Source organism: Gorilla gorilla, chromosome 1, assembly GCF_029281585.2.
Source record: "Gorilla gorilla gorilla isolate KB3781 chromosome 1, NHGRI_mGorGor1-v2.1_pri, whole genome shotgun sequence".
In the NCBI taxonomy this organism is placed as follows: Eukaryota; Metazoa; Chordata; class Mammalia; order Primates; family Hominidae; genus Gorilla; species Gorilla gorilla.
In genome coordinates, this window is record NC_073224.2 from 30246299 (window position 1) to 30270541 (window position 24243).

General features: G+C 38.3%; 1 protein-coding gene across 10 annotated transcripts in view; it reads right to left on the reverse strand.

The window, feature by feature from the left end:
• The window catches only part of ESRRG (estrogen related receptor gamma), a 591615-nt gene that overhangs the window by 165727 nt on the left and 401645 nt on the right, over positions 1-24243 (reverse strand). For 9 of the 10 annotated variants that reach the window (XM_063708073.1, XM_019030557.4, XM_055379671.2 and 6 more), the window contains one exon: positions 13509-13924. In XM_063708073.1, coding sequence (XP_063564143.1) covers positions 13509-13911 — 403 coding nt within the window. In that variant the 5' untranslated portion in view covers positions 13912-13924. Of the gene's footprint in view, positions 1-13508; positions 13925-18324; positions 18463-24243 lie in introns of those variants that run through there. The other variant, XM_019030541.4, reaches the window with a different exon arrangement.

Below are 24243 nucleotides of genomic sequence, written 5' to 3' on the forward strand. Positions count from 1 at the left end.
TTCCAAATAATACAGCAACTTTGTGTTAAAAATAGATTAAAAAAATCTTTCTCTTTCTATCATTCATCATAAGAATGATGTTGATAGCAACAACAACAACAACAACAAAAAGGGATTGATTCTGAGCTGCCTTCTGGAGTGGTCACAAAGTTTATGCAAATGGACAATTATTCTCACATCAAAACAGGAGAGAAATAAGCCTCTTTCTTCCTAAAATAAATAATTAAAGAATACAGAAGTGTCATCAGTGGCGACAGATTTTTAGGATCAGTTTAAGACTAACAAACAAAAATTGGGTGGAGAAAGGAATGTCAGATGATAAAAATCCAGAGAACTGACACAGGAAATGGAAATGGTGGTGGCACTGAAGAGTTGCGCTCTCAAGCTTCACATTTAAGGGATTTCTAAAAATGAATTACAAAACGTTTAGGTATTTTTAAGACTTAGTTCTTACTGTCTCCTTTCTAAAAACCTTGAATATTATCTAATCATAACATTTGGCATATTCTTAATTCCTCATTTTTATTTTAATAACTTAAGCAATTTTGCCCATGGATTAAAATTCTCTCAAGAAAAATGCAATCTAAAATCATTCAATCTTTTAAAAGCTTTTAAAATATACAAGGCAGTGTAATGAAGGGGTTAAGAGGACAGGCTCTGGGTTCAAGATTTCGGGGACCCAGTTGTTCTTTGGGCAATTACTTCTCTGTGCCTCAAGTTCCACATCTATAAAAGAAGATAATATAATCGTGATAGAAGTGCCTACTTCATTGGGATGATTAAAGAAATGAGATAATTAATGTAAAGCACATAGAACAACGTGTGACACTTTGCAAAATCAAATATATTCATTATTATTATAAATTAAACTAATATATTTATTATTACTATTAATATTATTGGTTAACAAATTCTTCACCTAAAGGCATTGCATTAAGCTCAGGAATCTTAAGACAGATATGTACACTATCCATACATATATAATTACTTATGGATAAGCCTAAGGTGATAAAAGATTAGAACTTTGGTGTATATATAAATTTGGTATATATATAAAATCTCTCAAAAATATTTAAACATTCACCTGCTACCCATTAGGATGGTTGCTACTGAAGAAAAAAAAAAAAAACAGAAAATAACCAAGCACTGAAAAGAATATGAAGAAATTAGAACACTTGTGCTCTGTTGATGGTAATATAAAATTGTACTGCCGCTCTAGAAAACAGTATGGGAGTTCTTCTAAGAATTATAAATAGAATTACCATGTGATCCAGTAATTTCACTTCTTGGTGTATGCATACATCCAAAAGAATTAAAAATAGGATCTCAAACAAGTATTTGTACACCCACGTTCACTGCAGTATTATTTACAATAGCCAAGAGATGGAAGCAACATAAATGTCAGCCAAGAGAGGAATGCACAAAGAAAACGTGGTCTATCCATGCAGTGGAATGTAGTAGTCCTCTCTTATTTGCGATTTCACTTTCAGCGGTTTCAATTACCCAAGGTACAGTCCAGTAAAATATTTTGAGAGAGAGAGAGACCACATTCACATAACTTTTAGTACTGTATATTGTTATAATTGTCCTATTTTAGTATTAGTTATTTTTGTTAATCTCTTACTGGGCCTAATCTATAAATTAAACTTTATCAAGATATGTATGTATAGAAAAAAAAATCCTCATCTCTATACGGTTCAGTCCCATCTGTGGTTTCAGGTATCCTCTGGGGGCCTTGGTACACATCCCCTGCAGATAATGGGGGACTCCTGTATTATTCCATTTTTAAAAAGAAATCCTGTCATGCACAATGACATGAATGAACTTTGATGATATTATGCTAAGTGAAATAAGCCAGTGACAAAAAGACAAAGACTGCATGATTCCACTTATATGAGATATCTAGAGCAGCCAAACTCATAGAAACAGAAAGAAGAATGGTGGCTAGCAGGGACTGGGGGTAGGGAGAAATGAGGAATTGTTTCATGAGTGCAGAGTTTACATCTGGCATGATGAAATACTAAAGACTCGTGAGCTATTGCACAACCACGCGCATATAGTTAACATTAATGTACTACACATAAAAAAAATGGTTAAGATGGTAAATTTTATGTTTCTTACCACATTTTTTAAGTTTAAATGTCACTTCTTTTAAATACAAACAGATTAGCTTTTAAGTATAAAAGCTAAAATACTACACCAGCATCCTGTACCTAATTTTGAGCTTATGCGAAACTTTTTAAATTGTATAAATGAGCTCCAATGACTAGGCTGTTATATCACTGAAGTCTTATTATCAGCAACTTTAAAAGAAAGTGAATTCATGTGGTTTATAACTTGAGTGAGTTAATGTGTTTTATAACTTCTAAGAAATTGTCTAAGTTCATCTAGTAGTATATCAGGAAAACACATCACTGCCCTGGGCTTTACCAAAAAAAGAAAATAAAATCCTGACCCATGACTTTTACTCATGTCAAAATTCTGAACCCCACCCAGCCATACCTCATGAGTTACCTAACAGCTTCTATAGTTTGGCTTTTAACAAGAACTGATGTTCCCTTTCTTACAGATTTAGCAAATCATATTGAGTCATATTCCCCCACAACTAGTTACCGAGCAAAAGTGACCCACATCAATAGGAACTTCTGACAACACAACTCTCATCATTCATTTTTTGTTTTCTTTCCTACATTTAGAGTGAACATTCTAATATACCCTATCTGGCTTTAGCCATAACCAATTTTGAGTTTACTGGAGGAATGGCTTTTATTGTATAACTATTTGAACATATGTACAAAAACATGCATTTTGAAAAATATAAAGCACAAAGTATCATTCCTATTGTTTTGCTCTCAAGCATTTAACATGCTGTTCAGTAGACTGAGGCTATTCTAGCAGGGTCTGAAGCAGCCTTATTTGTCATGACTTGGTTCTGGGTTAAGGGAGCACAAGGAGGAATGAAGGAAAGCTATTAGAGTGCTAAGAAAGGCACTGATGTCTTTGTTTGGGAGTTTATCTTGTAATCAAAGAACTGCCTCCAGTACCTTCATCAAAACAAATAGTCATCAGATAATAGAGATTATGGATGGCATGTCCTCTGGGGAAAGTCCAGTGATCTGTAGGCAAAGAGTCAGCCACACCCGCTTCCTGAAAGTCCACTCACAAATGTAAAATTCCACCTTGCAAAAGGCAGAAAAGTCAATGGCATTTTTATAAGAATTAATTGGAAGTGATCTGTGAAGTCCCTTAGACTGGAACATAAAAACAACACAAACTTCCTTCTCAACAGTTACTTGCTAGGAGAGCTCAGAGACTTAACAGGTTGTAGTTTGGGGCAGGTTAAGAGAACTCTCCTCCCCCACAAAAAAATCAGTGGAAGAAATGGTAATGCAAGGGCTTCTTTTCCAAAAGAGAATGATTGAATCGGGAACAGGTACGTCTGAGTAACCCAGACAGGTCAGGATAGGGGATGCTCCCACACTGGAACCAGAGAGACACCAGGTCTTACGCCAGCTGCACCCACAGTCAGCACCTGAAGGGCAGCTTTCCATCCACGCTACTCCGTCCGAGGACACTAGCTCAGGAGATCTATAGGGAATTGATTGTATTTTCTGAGTGCAGAGGGTTTTATTAACGGAAAAATAAATAAGAGTACATGCTTTGATTAAGTATGCGTGTGTAAAGAGAATTTATTCCAGAATTACATCCGTATTTTTTTGGATTCTAACATAGGCCATATCACACAGTAGAATCCATGAAATATGGGCTTATGTAACTTTATAAGTTCTGTTAAAATATAAAGATAGAACTAAGTTTAGGCCGGGTGCAGTGGCTCATGCCTGTAATCCCAGCACATCGGGAGACCAAGGCGGGTGGATCACCTGAGGTCAGCAGTGTGAGACCAGCTTGGCAAACATGGTGAAACCCTGTCTCTACTAAAAGTACAAAAATTAGCCAGGCATGGTGGTGCATGCCTGTAATCCCAGCTACTCAGGAGGCTGAAGCACGAGAATCGCTTGAATCCGGGAGGCGGAGTTTGCAGTGAGCCAAGATCACCCCATTGCCCTCCAGCCTGGGCGACAGAGCGAGACTCCATCTCAAAAAAAAAAAAAGATAGAACGAAGTTGAAAAATTATGAAAAAGCTTATCCCTTTATTAAATGTAACTATCATGAATTAGTGATATTGCTACTACAAAATGTATTACTTAAAATAAATAAGGCTGGGCGCGGTGGCTCACGCTAATCCTAGCACTTTGTAAGGCCAAGGCAGGTGGATCAACTGAGGTCAGGAGTTTGACACCAGCCTGACTAACATGGTGAAACCCCGTCTCTACTAAAAAATACAAAAATTAGCCAGCTGTAGTGGCTGGCACCTGTAATCCCAGCCACTCAGGAGGCTGAGGCAGAAGAATCGCTTGAACTCAGGAGGCGGAGGTTGCAGTGAGCCAAGATCACACCATTGCACTCCAGCCTGGGTGACAGAATGAGACTCCATCTCAAAAAATAAATAAATAAATAAATAAATAAATATTTAATATCAGCAGAGGAATATGAAACCCATATTATCACTTCTTCCAGATCACTGTGAAGTAACAGAGACAGTAGGAAAGAAGGTTACCCTTTTGCAAATACATTGCTAGGGAAGTTAATTTTGTTTGCCTAATTTGACATGAGCTATAGTTGGGCATTAAAAGTTTTGTTGCAAATTTGTGTCCATCCTGAATGCCATTGGCATATACCCCTTACATGGGATAGGCTCTTACGTAGTGTCACCCAACAGGAAAATATACCCTACAAATCAAAGCTAAAATGATATGCCTATTTTAAATGACTTTCAAAATAGAGTAACGTAATGCTATGTGTTTAATAAACATGTAAATCACACCAGAGATTCTGTTTTCTGCAAAATGGAGTTTCTAATATTTGAAGGACAAAAATCTAGTGAGGATCATTACATTTTATTCTATTTTTCTTTCCTTGATCAAAGATCAACCATGAAATACAATCTCTGAAACTAATCACTCCGATTTTGCACAACCCAAAGATCTTTTTTCATCAGCCACTCTGTTACTTTGTCTTAATTTACATTGATTCTGTTTTCTAATTAGCTAGCCAACACACACACACACTCACACACACACATATATCCATGCATATATATTATAGTGCTCACAGATGTGTAGTTCAAACAGGCTTGAAATATCCAAACAGAGAAAAGAGACTAGAAAATTCTGAAGAAGTAAAAATATTCTGAAAAGGGAAATAATAGACTAAAAAAAGCCATTATGATAGAGATTGGGTTTCAATTTTATAAATGACATGTACACAAAACTGCCTAGGAAATCCTTTGGCATAAAAATCTTTTTCATCAATGTTGCCTACAAGGAAGAAAAATAGGGTGTCTTGATTGAGAAGTTACCCAAACTATGACCAGCAGGTCAAATCCAGGTCTGGGCTTGTTTTTGAATGCCCTCAAGCTCAGAGTGGTTTTTTATATTTTTAAACAGCTTAAAAAAAAAAAACAAAACAAAGAGTATGGAACAGAGAAGGCATGTGGCCCACAGATCCTGAGATATGTGATAACCTAAGATATTTAAACTATCTAATTTATTATCTGTCTCTTGAAAATGCCTGCTGACCAGTAGCTCTTTGACAACCTCAAAAGTATAATTTAGGTGACTTCCCAAGTCAGAACAAACCGTGGAAAAGGAATCACTACTCATTTGTCCCAAGAAGTGGTTCCAATAAGTCAAAACCAGGAGAAGAAAAACTAAATTATGCCGTTTTAGGACGCCCATTCATACAGTACTTCTTCACCAAAAAAGAAAGATTGCAATACTTTCACTATTAAAATAAACACTGAACCTAACAATTAAAATAGCAAGAGTAGAATGATATTTGTTATTTATAATTTGGCAACTTTAATGCATTTCAAAAACTCAGACATAACTGGCATCAAATGCAAGAAGTGGAAAAGTCAAACTTACAACGAAAGCAAGTTAAGAGTTAAAGTAGGCTGGGCGCGGTGGCTCATGCCTGTGATCCCAGCACTTGGGGAGGCCAAGGTGGGCAGATCACTTGAGGTCAGAAGTTTGAGACCAGCCTGGCCAACATAGCGAAACTCTGTCTCTACTAAAAATACAAAAATTAGCCAGGCTTGCTGGTGTGTGCCTGTAATCCTAGCTACTTGGGAAGCTGAGGCAGGAGAATCACTTGAACCCAGGAGGTGGACATTGCATTGAGCCAAGATGGCACCACTGCACTTTAGCCTGGGTAACAGAAAGAGACTCTGTCTCAAAAAAAAAGAAAAAAAAAAAGTTAAAGCAATGAATTATAGACAACATTTCTTTGGAAAATATTAATTCTATATTTAATTTAACACTGCATTCAAACTGATAATCACTGCGATTCATCAAGTCAATTTAGACATTTCCATATTATTTTGGATTTCAATTTTATAACATATTAGAGTTTTAAAGCTACCAATTACTATAAACTGAGGTAGTTATTTTCTCTAGACACTATTTGGGTTAAATACATTTTATTAGTTTCCTTTGGAAGGTTCATATCATGTACACTCAATTTGTAAGTTCTTATTTTCTCTATGGCTGAAAACATTCTAAGACTGAAACAGCACATGATGGCAAAAGAAATGTAACACCAGGAAAGATCCTCCAGGACTACACTGCCTGCTTCAGGAAGGAGTCATACAATTCAGTGTAGTAAAGCAGTTGGTTGCATCAGATCCAAGGGCTATGTCTGCATGCCTTTAGCATATGGCTTGCAGGAAAATGACTAATCTTAATGCCCCATGTTTAAGGTGAGATTTAGGCTCACATTAATGCCACTTTAGCCTCAGACAAGAAAAGCCCTTGCCTGAAGGCTGTGGGCTTTAGAAGGTATACGTAGCACAAGGATCCCACTCAAAGTGTGAAGGGAAAAAAGCCCAGCTGGAGCCGTCCCCTGTGTACACCTTGATCCTGAGTACCTGAGACCCTCAAACTCCCTGGCTAGATCACCACAAGCCCATGGAAGTGCCAGGGCCTGAGCGGGACTCTCTCTTGGGTCTGTTCTCTGGAAGCTAGACTGGACTAAACTGCCCTTCTGGGGTGCACATTAGACCTGTGCGTGGTCAAGGAACAGCTGTTTGGAAGGGGTCACTGGGCCTTAGACACGTGGGCAAGGGTGTCCACACTATGTACAAGATTGGGAGACAGAGGAGTGAGAAAGAAAGGGGATGGGCTGCAGGCTATGAACCAGCTCTCCTTGCACTGCCTCTCACTGACAGAAAATTGTTCCTTGGAGTCAAAGACTGACCAATAAAAAGTCAGTCTCCCAGGCTATTATGAAGGTATAGTTGGTCAAATAAGAGACTAGAACAAATTTCACTTAGTGATTTGGTATCTTGATTTATAACATTAACATATTTACATATACTATGCAGTATTTGGGTGCTTGCTGTACTCTTTTCCTAGGTCCTGCAGTGTTCAGAGTGGACTTAGTTCCATAATGGTCACTCCCACACCTCACACAGGGAAGATATGCTACTACTTCAGTGCCTAAATTTCACATGTGAAGCTTAACTGAGAATTTTATGTTTTATGCAAGTTCCAAAATTTAGGCTTGTTTTTTGATGTATGCAGTTTCCCATCCATATTCACAGGGAAATAAAGTTAATTGAGCACCATCAGCTAAATATAACTAAACAAATTTCCAGACAGTTCACCTAAATACCTCCAATCATATAAAGGCACCATCAGTGAGAAATGGCTACAGGGAGAGAGGGTTTACGATCATAGCTAAAGGGTGGAGACAGCTGTGAGCTCTGGAAGGTGACATACCTGTCCTTCTAGTTTAGCATCAAGGATAACTCTGTGCTAGATTACATGAACCATCCAGCGTCTGGGTATCCCAGTCATATTCCCAATATCAACCAAAGTTAATAATTTATTGTAGATTTACTATGGGTCAAGTACTTCGATATTCATTCTCTCATGTAACCCTCATCACTTGGGAAACAGAGGAAAAGAGGGGTTAAGGTCTCACAGCTGGTAAGTGGCTGAGACTTGGGCCTGGCTTTATATAAATCCAAAACCGATGCTATAATGAACATCTTTTTAAAATCTCATATTTTTAAATATACAATTTCCCACCTTTTAAATGTGGGGGAAAGAAGAATACTTTATTTCTAGCACTATAATGAGCAGTTAGAATGGCTATATTAACTACACAAAGAAAACTGTTTATAAAATTATTTTCTTTATTATATGGACATAAAAACTTCAGGAGGCTAGTGTTTTGTCTATTAAATAATGAAATATGTATTGACCTACTTGGGTATAAGGATGTTTTCCTTCTCTTGCCTCCTTAACAAGAGTCTAGGGGAAACTTAATGAGAAGTTCCCAAAAAAAAGAAAAGAAAAGAAAAGAAAGAAGGAAGGAAGGAAGGAAGGAAGGAAGGAAGGAAGGAAGGAAGGAAGGAAAGAAGGCAGGCTCCAATCATTTATGAATTAAGGCCAAAATTGGAATTGGAAAAAAAAATCAGAAGAATAACAATATCACATCCTCAAAATTACTATGCCTAGAAAATGACATGAAATCACTGCTGCCACTGTAACCCTATTGGATGACAGGGTAGAGCTGTCAAAGTATTGTAAAAAGTATTTTGGTCAGCCAAAAACAAAAACAAAACAGCAAAACTTTGGCTTCTACCCAACTAAATGCTGATGTAATTCAATAGTTTTTCAATGATAACTTGAAAATAGTCAACAAGTAAAATATTCCTTTCTATTTACCTTTCATTGAAATCCATGATTAATTGTCTTTCACAACAGAAATAGCACATTCAGCTCTGAAAAGAACAATTTGTATTACTTTTCTCAAGATATGGTCTGGATATATGTTCTTTTGTTTCCAAGTTTAAGAAGTATTTTTCCCAACTTTTTAAACATATATATTTATTACACACTCGATAACCAATCCTAAAAATAAATTGTTAAAATAAGAAGTAAGATGGCTCATGCCTGTAATCCCAGCACTTTGGGAGGCTGAGGCAGGAGGATCATTTGAGGCCAGGAGTTTGAGACCAGCCTGGGCAACATAGGGAGATCCCGTCTCTACAAAAGAGTGAAAAATTAGGTAGGCATGGTAGTGCATGCCTGTTTTCCAGCTACTTGGGAGGCTGAGGGGGAGGGATCACTTGAGCCCAGGAGGTGGAGGCTGCAGTGAGCCAAGATCACATCACTGTACAACAGCCTGGGCAACACAGTGAGACCCTGTCTCAAAAATAATAAGAAGATATATTAAAAAGGAAAGATCTTAACAGATGATGGCGTACATGAAAATGCCTATGGATGCACATGTCCCTTAAGTCAATGAGAGTAGAACCAGGCCCTGGTGAGGCAGGAGTCACATTTATGTAACGGCCTGTCCATTGGGGCTCTAGTCTAGCAAGGCTTGTTGTCAAGGGGAGTTACATAATCTCTTCCTTTTCCTTGGAGAGCTTTAATGGAGGGGAGGGAGAGACTACGATCTGTTAAGGGTGGTTTGGCTGCAATGCTGTCTGAAGGCATGAGAATGAACTCTAAGGCAGCTTCAGCATTGGAATAAGAGTCTGGGCCACACTCAACATCTTTGGAGTTCAACTGCTATCACTACCGTATTTGGCCACAGAAAGGAGGGGCCATTCCAATCTTCCTTACAATTACCGCTCTAATTATTACATTATACTTTCACAATTTAATCCCTTTATTTGCCTCACTGCCTTTTTGGGGCTAAGTGAGCACCACAGTGTGATGTCTGATGATGTAGCTAGCAGGGTAGCCTCACCAAGTGCTGCGCAGCTGCCAGCTACAAGCACAGCCAGGTGGGCAAGTCCAGAGTGCTAATCTGGACAGTGACATCTCTGTCTCCTGCTCAAAATCCTTGAAACTTGCTCTCTCCAATATGGAGTAAAACTGAGCACATACATCAATGCCAAGAATCACCCTGCGCTTTGCTCTGTTAAGCTTTTGGTAGCATTTCAGCATCCTAAAGAATAATCATGCATAGAATTCCAATTGCTCTATTCTAATTATCACTCAGTAAATAACTATTGCAGAGCTATTAATGTCTAAACTATAAAATGTTTTGAGACATGTATCAGGAAATTTTTTCACACTGTTATTCTATCTTTACAAAACATACCGAAGACTCGAGGGTTTAATCCCCTCAACCCTAAAAATTGTTACTTCCTCAAGGCAGGAGACATTTGTTAGAGGAATTCATCTCAATCCACAACCTTTGGGAACAAAGCTTTAATAAAATGTGGATAAGAGGACACTCCCACCAGCCTGCTGTCTGAATCACAGGTTCTCAGTAAATATTTGTTGAATAAATGGGAGTGGTTTTCACACTGAGAACCTCTTGCTTACATCAGCACACTCAGTGCTCATGAATTTATCCCAAAACATTTGCTTATCTTTGTGTAGTTAAAATTCAGAGCTGTGTAAACTGAGTTAACAAAATCAAATTAATAACAGTTTGAATTTTATATACTTTGTAACCATAAGGATTATAACACTGTGGAACAATGGCTGGTAAACACCCAAAGATTTGAGGTGTGCTTTCATTCTCAAGTTTTGTAGTGTTACCAAATAGACTGAAGAGATTTCTCAAACGCCCAGAAGTGATGAAAAGCCTTGTGCACAGACCACCATTGTTTTTAGCTTTCTCGCTTTCCATGTGATTTTATATTTCATTTTAAACTTAAGTATTCTGAGGTTAATGCCTTCAATTTATAGATGAGGATAAAGAAAATAAAAATCCAGTAAATGAAAGATTTTTGTAAGAAAATATCAATAAATATAGCAATGATGAGCCAGAAATTATAAAGATACAGCTATGAAGATGCTTAGGACATTCATATGTGCTGCATACTAACTTGGTTTTGTGCTCTTCATTTAAAACTATGAAAGGCTATGAAAAGATTAGGATTAAGTATCTCATCTACTATGTAAGAGTATGATGTCTTGAGAAATTGTGCTTTGGGTAAAGGTTTTTTTTCTTTTTTTTTTCTTTTTGAGACTGTGTCTAGCTCTGTCACCCCAGGCTGGAGTGCAGTCATGGCTCACTGCAACCTCCAATTCCTGGGCTCAAGCAATCCTTCTGCCTCAACCTTTCCAGTAGCCACGACTACAGGCACATGCCACCATGCTCAACTAATTTGTAAAGTTTTTATAGAGATAGGGTTCTCACTTTGTTGCCCAGATGAATCTCTTGAACTTTTGGCCTTAAGGGATCCTCCAGCCTCAGCCTCCCAAAGTGGTGGGATTACAGGCATGAGCCACTGCACCTGACTAAGTAAACATTTTGATTGTGTTCTCATCAGCCACAGATCAAGGAAGTTATGTAACAGACAACAAAAAAGCAAGGGAGAGCCAGTACAAGTAAGGATTGTCACTAAAATATTCAGTGCAACTGATGGAGAAGAGTTGAATTTCCAGATGCTCTTAAAAGGGAAGGTGGGCCGGGCACGGTGGCTCATGCCTGTAATCCCAGCACTTTGGGAGGCTGAGGCGGGTGGATCACGTGAGGTCGGGAGCTCGAGACCAGCCTGGCCAATGTGGTGAAACCTTGTCTCTACTAAAAATACAAAATCAGAGGGGCGTGTTGGTGCATGCCTGTAATCCCAGCTACTTGGGAAGCTGAGGCAAGAGAATCACTTGAACCCAGGAGATGTAGGTTGCAGTGAGCCGAGATCATGCCATTGCACTCTAGCCTGGCCCACAAGAGTAAAAATCTGCCTCAAAAAGAAAAAAAAAAAAAGGGGGGAGAAGGTGGGAGACTGCTCTATGTACACATAAAGGGTTTCAGAATCATGTTTTGTGAAAATATTTAAAAGGATTAGCACTTAACAAACATTACTTCTTTTGTACTTTGAAAACTAGTACGTCACAAAATTATGAAGGCTCCAGATAAATTAGTTTCAGGTCTGTCCAGCAAGGGGCCATTAGATGATGATGGTCTATGGTCAGTGGTGAATCAGCAGTAGCATGGTCTAGAGCAGGGGGCTAAAGTTGAATTAGCATCAGGATTACCCAGAGGGTTGGCAAAATGCAGATTGCTAGGCCCACCCTCAGAGATTCTGTTTGAGTTAATACAGGATGGGGCCTGGGAACTTGCATTTCTTCCATTTTCCCAGATGATGCTGGTACTGCTGGTACAGCCACTGCACTTTGAGAACTGTTGGCAAATAATACAACACAGTACAGTGCAGTGTTTCTTAACTTTGCCTTTACATTAAGCATCACCTAGGAAGCTTTCAAAAACCCCCCTTTCCCTGGCTGTACCCAAGACCAATTAATTCAGAATTTGGGGACATGAGCCCTGACATCAGCATGTTTTTTTAAGTCTTCCACTGGTTCCAATGAGCTGGCAAGCTTGAGAACCACTGACGTGTGGGAAGATAGACTTTGTGTCCATAACTGGTTGTTAGGAAGACACATTTTGTAAACCACTGAGCAGAACCATTGGTGTGCTGTGGATCCTCAAAAGATATTTTTTTCTTCCCCTATTTTCTTCAAAAGTGAATTACAAGAGACCTAAAAATGTGAAATCTAATTTTTTTGCCAGAATATATATCTATAGCTTTTTCATGAACTGAATTCTAGATCTGTAGATTATCAGTTTAAAAGGGCATAAACAAATTTCAGTCCTATTTTTCTACACTGTATGGGGGAAATAATGTTATTTATAAATCTGAAATCTATGAAGTTTGGGGTATATATCACTTATATATGTTGGAGGTATATTTTATCATTCAATGACATTTTATTGGTATAATTTGGAAGGTTTTTTTTTAATATAAATTCATTTAAAAGTTAGAAAAAGTATATCCAACCATAAGGAAAAAACAAAGATGAGTAGGTAATTAAATTTGTCTAGAGCAGTGATTCTTAAAATTGGTCCCTGGACCGGCAGCATCATCAGCATTACCTGAAAATTTGTTAAAAATATACAGTCTCAGGCAGGCCCCCACCCCAGATCTAATGAATCAGAAATTCTGGAGGTAGGACCCAGGAATCTGCATTTTAACAAGATTTCCAGATGATTTTAATGCACACTCAAGTTTGGAAATCACTGGTCGAAAGTATTTATTATTTCCATGCATCTGTAAGAAGATCCAAAGGGGTCAAAAACACTGTTAGTCCAATGTGCATTTGTACAGTTGCTATATAGACCCACATTGCTCTAATAATAACTATGCTCTTGTAAACTCTACCCAAAGTTTATTATCCTTGCACCATTAAAGCTTAACAGTAAGAGGAAAATTAATAGATATGGAGTATATCTGGGGGGGGATTTTATTCTATAAATCTTCCACTATCAATTGTAATTTATTTCCATTTTCTACTCAAGAGAGAATTAAAACTATGGTACTTGACTTATGAGAATAAGAATAAGGAAAAACAAAAACCCATCATGTGAGGTTGGAAGTGGGGAGAGTATTCCCAGGTCCGACACTAACCTTGAATTGTCCTCTTGAAGAATGCCTTGCAGGCTTCACATGATGCTACCCCATAGTGGTACCCAGAAGCGATGTCACCACACACTAAACACAGTCTCTTGGGCATTGAGTTGAGCATGTATTCACACTTGGTCTGGGGATCTTCAACAATGGTGCTGGAGCAGTCATCATACAGTTTCCTGACAGGCCCACTACCTCCCAGGATAGGAGCAGAAGGGTAGAGAGGTGGCGAGTCAAGTCCGTTCTGATGGCCATTCATGGTTGAACTGTAGCTCCCACTGGCGTCTGACGAGCCACCAGGGCTGTGGTGGTTGACGCTGTCCGTCAGGGAGGCCGGGCTGGAAGGTTCCGTCTTGATGAAGGACGAACAGCTGGAATCAATGTGTCGATCTTTGTTTGACATTCTGCAGAGAAGCCTGAGATTGAGGAGATACAAACAGAGACAGAAAGAGGAGAGAGTGTCAAACACAGAGACCAAAAGAGGTAGAAACAAAAGAGATGGTGAAAAATAGAGAAAGGGAAAGGGAAAGGTAAAAGGAGGAAAAAAACAGAATTCATATGTTAAAGACATTGCTCTTCGAGAGTGTTTCCTAAGGGCTAGGGACTACACATCATTCATTCTCTAGTCAATACTTCTTGTTCTACAAGAAGGTAATCAGCATAAGGGCATGACAGGGTTACAACAAAGGGCCCAGACAGGCCATAAACAAAAGCTCCAAAGGGTCTGATTGCTTTTATTTTACCTTTCTCTTGGAGAACCAGTGTCAATATCTAAATCAACTCTAGATTCTAAATTTATCAATGGAAGAGGTGGTGATTTGCAAAGTCTATACCATTTCTAAAATTGTATTTATCCTCATTCTACCTTTCCTTCCTCATTCTGATGCTGCAATCATTTTATTATGAGCAGAATAAAACTTTTATTTTCAAGACTGAACAGATGATCCTCAGCTCTGTAATTACTGTTTGTCAGCACGCTTCCATAAGCATAACTGTGTCTTTTATTGATCTGACTAAAACACATAGGGAATATATCCTCAATCACTTTGTTTCTTTATTTAAATTGCTCTATTTCATAGCCATTTGGCAATATAGAAAGACATCAAGTATAAAATTCCAACCAATATTTAAAGATTATTCCTAGAGCCTGCAAAACTTAGTGACTGATCACCAACATTGATTAATAAAAACGTGCATGTGTTTCTTGTGTGTGATTTGCCATTATTTAAGAGATGAATCAGTAAAAGCCATTTGAGCCTTCAGTATACCTGTAAGTCCACAAATCTGATATTAGATTTATATTATCTGATACTATAAAATCTGATGTTATATTTACATTCAGTAAAGTAGAAATGTAGCATATTTTGTCCTAAATATATATTTGTGATGGTCCTTCCCCCACTTCTTTTTGCCATTTAACATTATACCTCCTAAAAGGAAAAAGGATGAAGCATCTAATCTGACACACTGTTTCTCTTATCTAGAAGAAACACTTCATCCCTTTTTCTTTGTTGGTCTCACAAGTGACCGAATTTCTGGAAAGGTAATTAGATGAAAAGATATAATTGGTCCTATTTTCTTTTCATTTAGCTATTGTGCAAAACCTCGTTTAGCAAAATGTCTAAGAAGCTTCTGAGAGCCCACTACAGAAAGAAGAGGTGACAGTCAAGAAAGGGACTTAGATAATTGCCTCCCAGTGGAAAATTGATTTATGGGAATCCCTCTGGGTAATGGTCATTCACTAGAATTTGGGGGACTCGTCACAGGATAACCAAAGGGATGCAATTATCTCTTTCACTATAAACCTAATGATATTTGATCATTGCACAAATTTCATGCCCTCCTCTAGGTCCTCCATTGTTCTGTTACTTCAAAATGAAGAAAAATATGGAACTTTTCTGGCAGGAAGTTTCACTTAACTGTTCCAAGAAGGCGGTCTCAGGAGCAAAGCGTTGAGGCAAGATTTGCCTCTTACCAAAGATATTTCACTTTGAGAAATCTTGCACAGCTTTCTGAAGTCAAGCAGTATCAGGATGTGAAGAAAGCAAATAGGAAGGAGAAAGCCACGAAAATATCTTCGTACTTTCGCCCACCCACTTGTGTTGTCCTTTCCTCAAGAACTAGCGAAAGAAAAAAATATCCCCCTCGCCAGCCTGAACTATGGTGTCCTCTCTCTTCTGCATCTGCTGCCTTGTACCCGTCACTGTTAATGAACGTTGTAATTAATAGATCGCTCTCCTTGTCTCCTTAGCACTCTGGGCTAAGCACTTTCCTCAAGTCATCGTTTGAAAGAAAGCGGGTCGGCACTGACTTACAGCAGCCCTGTGAATTCCTTTTAATTTAGAGCACTTACACCACCACTTCACTTATTACCTTATAATTACTGGACTGTGCGCACATACATTATGATCTTAGACTAGAGTTAGAAGTTATTAGGGTACTAAACCATGCTTGCTCCCCTTTCCTCTCTCCAGCACTGAATTTCCCACAGCTATGACAATTAACTCTTTCACCATCTGCCTACAAGGCACCGTTTTTTAATTTGGATTTTTTTTTTTTTTTTTTTTTTTATCCAGAGGAGAGTTGCTTGGGGCTGCTTGATCTTCAGACCCTCTTTTTAAATTTTTTTTTTCCTCTCTCTCTTTTCCTGTATCTTCTATGGTCACTTTCACCCCAATTTTCTTTTTTTCAGGCTCTTCCTCATGGACTTGCAAAATTTGCAGAACTCTTGATTTAAAGAACAAGGCCAGAAATTGCCCTCCCATTTACGGATCAGTTATTTGCTAAGCCATCAAATATTTATGTGTCAAATGCATGTTGTTAAAGTCCCTGAAAAATAGGGACTCTCCAGCAAGTTGTCTCATAGAAAATCTCAGTCCATAACTTGGCAATAGGCTGGATAGAACAAGGAAATTTGGGAGGTACAAGCTGCCAGAAAGGTCCTTGAAACAGAAGCACTGTCTTCTCCTAAACAAGGTCCTGCCACTGGAGCCATACATGAAAGTGAACCAACTGGATTTGTGCTGTAGGTTGTACGTGTTTTTGGCCTGCCACAAACTGTTTCCTTAATTGATATCTTTTGCCCAGTGGAAATAATAAAAGTCAGAATTGCCATTTATCAAGTGCTTATTATGTGCCAGGCACTGAGCTGAGCACTTTACAAATATTACCTCATTGAATCCCCAAGATAACTTCGTAAGAGAGGTATTTCTCTTTAGGAAACCGAGCCTCGGACCTTTCAAAATTTGCTGAGCGTCATACAGCTAGGAAGCAGTACAGCCTGAATCTGAACTCAGGCCTGACTTCAAAGTCCAGAGCAGAAATGTCTTGAAGACAACAGAGTTTTTAATGGTGTTTATTTACTCAATTTTAATAAATAAGCAAGCAAGCAAGGTAGAGGTGGCACGCAGAGATCTACTACTTTTATTTCTCAGCAATTATATCCACAGCCCACGCATAAGTGGAAAAGGGGTGAAGGGGCCACTGCGCTGGTTGCAGGTCTGCCCTACTGCATCACCCACCCAGGGTGTGCAGTGATGCCTAAACAGAATCTCTGAACCAACACAGTTGTCTCCTAATTACTACTTAGCTCATTACACTGAACACTTCCTAGACACTATTATATTATAACCTAAAACTACAGCGAGTCTTAATTCTCTGCCTCTCTGTCTCTGAAATTCTACAGCTCTATTATTCAAGCCTGAAATATTCACAACTATCTATAAATTCAATTGTCAGCTGGTGGGTTTTATTCTAGACTTCACTTCAATCTAAAATTAGAGGCACTAAAATTCACATTAACTCTAAGAGGAATGTAGTGAATAGGACTTTATTTCAAAAGAACACCTTTTTGTCAGAAAGAGCCATTTTCAAAATGATGGCTTTATCTGTAGCCAAAGAGAATAAGCCCAATTCCACATTGTGCTGTTAATGCAGAAATTTTAAGTCACATTGGATTAATAAAAATCTAAATTTAGTTAAGAATTATGAATAGAAATAACATGTGTTGAAATATGTGGGAAATATTTATTTTAAAGCCTTAGTATGGTTACTATTATTATTTTAAGAGAAATGGTGAGATGAACAGGGAGTAAGACCAGCTAACTAACTCCCTTCCCAAAACCTCTGAATGAACCCCCTGAGAATAAACTAGAGGGGGAAATAACAATGTCAAGAATAACCTTTAGTTTCTATATGAGACACTAGGTTTTTTTATTATTATTATTATACTTTAAGTTTTAGGGTACGTGTGCACAACATGCTGGTTTGTTACATACGTATACATGTGCCATGTTGGTGTGCTGCACCCATTAACTCGTCATTTACATTAGGTATATCTTCTAATGCTATCCCTCCCCGCTCCCCCCACCCCACAACAGGCCCCAGTGTGTGATGTTCCCCTTCCTATATGAGACACTAGGTTTGAGGAATTTAACAGCCTACCTGAAATTTCAGGGCTTTAAAAAGCATTTCAAAACAGTTTGAGATATAGCATCAAATAATTCTGATGATCATACTTCAACCTAGGAAGTCGTTTCCTAGCCCTGCTTAGGGTCAGCAAGGGTGAAAATTATCTTTGGCGTTAGATACTAATGATCAGCTAAATAAAATGTCTTAGTTGTTTCACTATTTAAGGAAGTAATTTTTGAAAGTTAATTAATGGTGTGTATATGTGTGCACATAGAGAGAGTGAGAGAAAGAAAGAATAAGAATCAATTAAAGTTGCTGCTGTGGGGGAAAAAAGGATAATCTGTAAGTTAATGTTCAATTTCTATTGTAATTATCAAGCTTAATTGTTTTCGGAGATTCTACCTACATCCAGGTAAATGTGTGATCGTGAATGAACCGTCAGGAGTTTGAATTCCCACATGCACGTGCTGATGTTCAAAGTGGTCTGCATTTTGATGGAAGGTCTGAAGCTCAGCCAGTGCTTGTATTTGTTAAACTCTGGAATAACAATAATGTTCCATAGGGTTATACATTATTAACCCTTTCACCGAAATACAAGTTCTTTACAAGCAGCTGTATTTCATCATGTGAATATTAACAGATCTTGAATTCATTTGCTACTGTATTTCCACCCTAAAACAAATGGAGAAATAAATGGGAAAATGGGTGCATAAAATTCTCATAAGGAATGTGTGTACAGATCATCTTAGGTCTTCTCATTTGTTATACTAAGGCAATATCTTCTGCAACTTTTACTGTATCTATACCAATAGTAAACCCTTTGGTAGGCTAAATAAATGTCAATTAAAGAAGTTAACACATTTTCTATTCTTCTTTGCCATCCTTAAGGGCCTGGAAAGGTAATCATCATCATTATAAATTCCAAATGCTTTAAAAATTTATTTCCAGTGTTTTTGTATAAGGACACAATGCAGCAAATCTCCAAGTTTACATACAAATACAGAGATAAGAAGAGTCCTCAGCTCCTCTGTGTGATTCATCAGAATCACAGAATTTCAGGGACAGAAAAGAAGGTTATCAAGTCCCACCACCTAATCACTACTGATTCAAAACAAAAATGAATCTATGGGGACTGGTTGATTTTCTACATTCTGAAATTACCAGATTAAATATTTAAGTATTTGTGTTTAAAAAAAATAAAAAGCTCTTAATAGTCTATAGTGTGTGTGTGTGTGTGTGTGTGTGTGTGTGTGTGTGTGTGTGTGTTTTATGCTTTTAGAAGAAAACCTCTAGACTAATGTTGCAGCTCCCGGAGGTACAGGCTTCAGAGCCCATGACCCCAGCAGCTCCCATGGCAGCCTGAGTTACAACTTCAAGCACGCTACTTTACAATGAGCTTTTCTCCCCCCATGCTTCAACTAATTGCACTCTCGTAAAGTGGCAAAATGTGAATCACTTAGTAACAAAATGGGCACCAGCTGCTATTGTCAGAGAATGGTGATGCTGAAGAAAGGGAAGGCAACCGAATGAAGTGTCATGTCAGAAATCAACGGTGCAACGTGTGATTTGAGAAAACATGACTACTTTACAGAGACAGGGTGTCATTATGGCATCACAGTAATACGATGCTTTGACAACTGCTGGGTCTAACATATCATCATTGCATTAAGGTACACTGGCTTAGTTGGGAAAAGAAGAGAAAGGATTTTTTCTTTTAATAAGAAATATCTTAAGGTCTGCCTGGTTAACCTAACGGAAGGAGATCATTAATTGTAAAGAAAGAATTGTGAGTCCTGACCCACACGCTCGGAAAGATAAAAACACATGGACAGCTTATGCACGCATACTTCTGTATAATTTTAAGGCCTCCTTTAATAAACATTGAGCCCTGTCTAATGGAATGGATTTCTGTATACCAGGATCAGAATGATTTAGATTTAGTAATGCTGCTTCTTGATTCTTTCAACAAATAACTTGTGCATTTAGTTCAAAAGACTCTCTCTAGCTTACTCCATGAAGAACAAGAGTAAGAAAACAGCTGCCCTCAAAGCTGGTGCCTGAGTTGCTGACAAGAGATAGAGCTATGTAATGTGGGGACATAGAGCCAGCCCCCTAAAAAGAAAAATCAGAGCTGAAAGCTCTCCCAACTCTGTAAAAGGCTCTCTGCTGCAAGCAAAAAGGAAATTCAGTACAAGTAATCAAGACCTTCAACTCATTTCTGGCTGATCATCGAAATAAAAGTGTCCCATGCATTATAATTTCATACCTACTGACCAAACTCTTAACAGCAGGACCTCACTGAAACCCTATCTGCTTTTAGGGTTGTAGAGTTCAATGGTCCTTTCTCATTTAATTTTTTTCCCAATATTAGGTTGGTCAACTATCCTGGTTTTAGCAGTAAAATCCCGTGTCCTGGATACCCCTAAATCCGAGGTAAACCAGGATGGTTTGTCACTCAATCTGACATATAAAGATACCTGTAGAATCCTATGTCTTCACTCTTGCAAAACATAAGGGATTTTGAAATGGAGACAATTCATTTCTTGCAATGGAGGCCCAGAAATATGGCAAGAGAAATGCACTAATAAGATCGACTAAACTAATGAGGACTAGGGGTGTTGTAAGTATGTATGTAGTGTAAGTGTCTGTGGACACAGCAGCATCCCATTTTACTATGCTGTGCAAGCTGGAAGTGACTGCTGATTTCCTTAAGTCATCCAGACTATTTTAGATGTAGGAAATTGCAGTTGCTTCAATTTGTATTGCCAGGTGATTTCTTATGCTTCCTGGTTGATAAACTTTATTAATGGGAAAAGAAATGGTCCTGTGATATCACAATGTGTTGCACATTATGATTGTTGACAGTTTCTGTATTTAAGGATTCGATCTGATGCAGAGGCGCTTAGTAGTGCAATTTATCCTTAGCTTGTTTTCTTGGACCTATTTCAATCTAGGGGTGAGCATCTCTTTTTTATGGCTCTAAATACAGTAAGTGAGCTACTGACAAATCAATAAAACTGTTAAATGCATAATAATGCCGAGTAATTGCATACATGATGTTTTGCATAATTAACCATCTGAGCTTTTCTTTAATATAATGGCCACTCATGTAATATAGAGCAGCTATAAGTCTATAAAATATACACAGTTTATATGAACCGTGATTCTGCTTAAAACTCTGGCTAATCATCTACATCGGCTTTGAAGGGAGAGCTCTCCTCCACTGCCAAGTCCAAATCAATTCTTATGACATTACTTTATAACTAACATGATATTTAACTGATGATGGCTATTAGCTATTATACAGATTGCACTCAAAAACTGTAACAGTAGGGGGGAAATACCATTTAGTTTAAACAAACTTCTGCCATGTAATCAATATTATTGAGGCAAATTAAGTGTTTTAACAAGTGTGTATATTTGCCCTAATGCAGCTTAATTAACTATATCCTCACAACTGCTCAACTACATGACGCCAATGGATCTGAAGAGAGAATCTCGAAAACCTCCTAGACGGAAACAAACATGCACAGCAGATGGAAAAACAAGCATTTTTTTTCCAATCCCTGAAAATATTTCTTACTTTACACAAGTTACTCTTCTGCGAACCAAAAGCCTAAAGACTGAAGGGCTTTTGAATAGTGTGCCATAGTCAACCATTTGTGTAGTACATGTCCCAGTCTTGACCAGGTCACTATGCCCAGGGTAGAGTCTAACAGCCCTAGGCAACAGGTGGACACCACCACTAAAACAAAAGCTTTCTATGAGATTAAAAAAAAAAAAAGTACCCAAGATAAATCATTAAAATGAAGCTTACAATATATGCTGAATGTAACATTTATTCAGTGTTAGAGGTTTACTATGCCATGAGCAGACCTCCTCTGCAGTAAGCTTTCTAGGGGAAAGCAATAGTCTCCTACTTCTACAAATCTCTGGTCTTTCAAACAGAAATATGGATCAATAAAGTTTGCTTGTGTTCAGACAATTCTGTTTTCAAGCAGTCAAGGAGCACACCAAAGAGAACTCGACACAGAAGGGGACTGACAGCTAAATGAAGACCTTCCCACAGCACCGCACTAGAGAAGAAATAAACAGACATTCAACTCATAGAAAGTCTATGCACTGATCTCTACAAATTACATTGCATATAGATGCTTTACTCACAGACGCTCCAGTGACGGAGTTCACAAATCAAATCGAGGTCAATGAAAGCTCAGGCTTCCTGAACTTCCCTTTCCTATTCTCTGCTATACTGAAAGAGGAAATGCAAATGCTATCACAAGTTGATATAAGGATATGGAGATCACAGTATTGATGTCATTCTTTACTCATTAAGATAATGTTTTGCAAAAGCAATTACAATGACCAATAAACCAGCTGCTTCTATAGACATAGATCAGTTGACCAGGAGTGGAACTCTAAAAGGTACTCTGCAACTGAGTGAATCACAGTGTTGAGAAAATCTAAATGCTAGGAAATCATTGTTGAAATAAAGGTTGCTTCAAGCACATATGAAAATTTCTGTGTTAGATGGAGATTTGCAGCACAATCAGAGATAACAAACCCCATCTGTTGGGTAGCAGTTAAACTATATTTATATTTTTACCTTAATAGCTTAGTCTGCAGTAGTTAACATCTGGATGTAAATGCAGCTGGTCTTGGGTGATCTATAGCAGAGGTGACATTATATTGTTGGTATCAGGTGTTGTCCAGCTGAAGTAGGAGAGTAGTGGGGAGACAGGGAGGAGGGGAACTCAGCTAATTATTAATCCTAAAAATTCCTCCTCTATCCTCTTTTTAAATAAACATTTCATCGAGCTAGTTACCTGAAGAGAAAGTAAAGCTAAAACACACAAGCCACTATTTGCAGGCAAGGGAAAATAACATATATCTGCACATATATTTAATTCAAGCCATGGAAATGACTAAGGATTTATTTTGTAGCATGACAGGTATTGTTAACCAAAAAAAAAAAAAAAAAAGGATTATTCAGCAGCAATATAGCATCCAGTGAAGTCAGTAGAAGCCATTGAAAAGCCAAGAGTTCAAATCAGGACCTGCTTGTCGTTTGTCACATTCAAAAGTCCAAATGCAAACATGCAGAGAAAAATTTCTAAATATAAAATGCCATTCTAAAAAATCAACTAAAAAAAAAGACTATACCAGAGTTTCTGCCGCTTGCTTTTCTTCTCTTCTCCTTTCCCAGGGAGCCCTGACTTCTTGTAGTATTCGACAGAGTAGGAGACATGGGCTCTAGCTCTGGATCCAGGCACTGTGTAACCTGAGGCAAGTCATTGTACCACCCTGACTCTCAGTTTTCTTATTTATAAAATGAGAGCATTTGCCTACGTGTTTCGTAAACAACTTCAGCCCTGTTTAAAATCCATATATTCTACTCAGATATAAAACACACTGGCTCGTAAGTCTGATTAGACCTTGAGAGCAAGGACTATTGCACCGAGGAGCACTCTTCAAACTCCCAAACTTCCATTTCCTTTGCTGCCACTGCACTGAGTCACCATTCAGGGACATGGCAGGGCCCGTGTGTGTGTGTGTGTGTGTGTGTGTGTGTGTGTGTGTGTGTGTGTGATGTATATGTCTGTATGTGTGTTGCAGGAGAATAATTAAGCAACTTGCTACATAACAATGAAACTGCAGCAACCATTCAACTGAAGACTCACTCCCAGTGGGCTACAAAAAGACGGACAGAGACGTGATCATTTTAGGGGAGCTGGGGAATGGGACTCTTGGTTTTTTCCTAGAAATGGTTCTGCTTTTGCTCATTACGTTTTTGGTGGGAGGTGTTGGCGGAAGGGCAATTCCCTGCAATCAGCGTTTAAGTGAATGTTTGTCCCAGTGTGTGACACCACGCTGTCAGCAAGCAGCGGGGAGCTGTTGAGTTGTTACTACATTTGATTTGACTGCCAGTAGGAAGCTTCATTTCTACCAACTGTTAGTTGCTCGCTCAAAGAATCTTCTCTTCATTTTTGGAGTGATTTTTTCCCTCTCTTCTATTTGCCGTTCCTTGATATGTCGGAAGCCCAAACGCCACGTGGATTTGTAAGAGGAAACCTTAGTACTTGGCCCCTAAGCTTGTCAGATCTGAGAATCTGGATGCAAGGGATCCATGCAATTTGTTCAGTGCTCCTGGTCTCTTATTTAGCATCTCCTACATCTGAAGATTGCATTTTAATTCAGAATCTCTAGACCACTCCAAGGTCAACACAGGCATGAAGTGGTTCTGCCACATTGTGGCCATGTCTTTTTACATGGTGGGGTTTATTTTAGCCAACAGAACAGATATTTCTGCAGCCCTTATTAGGTG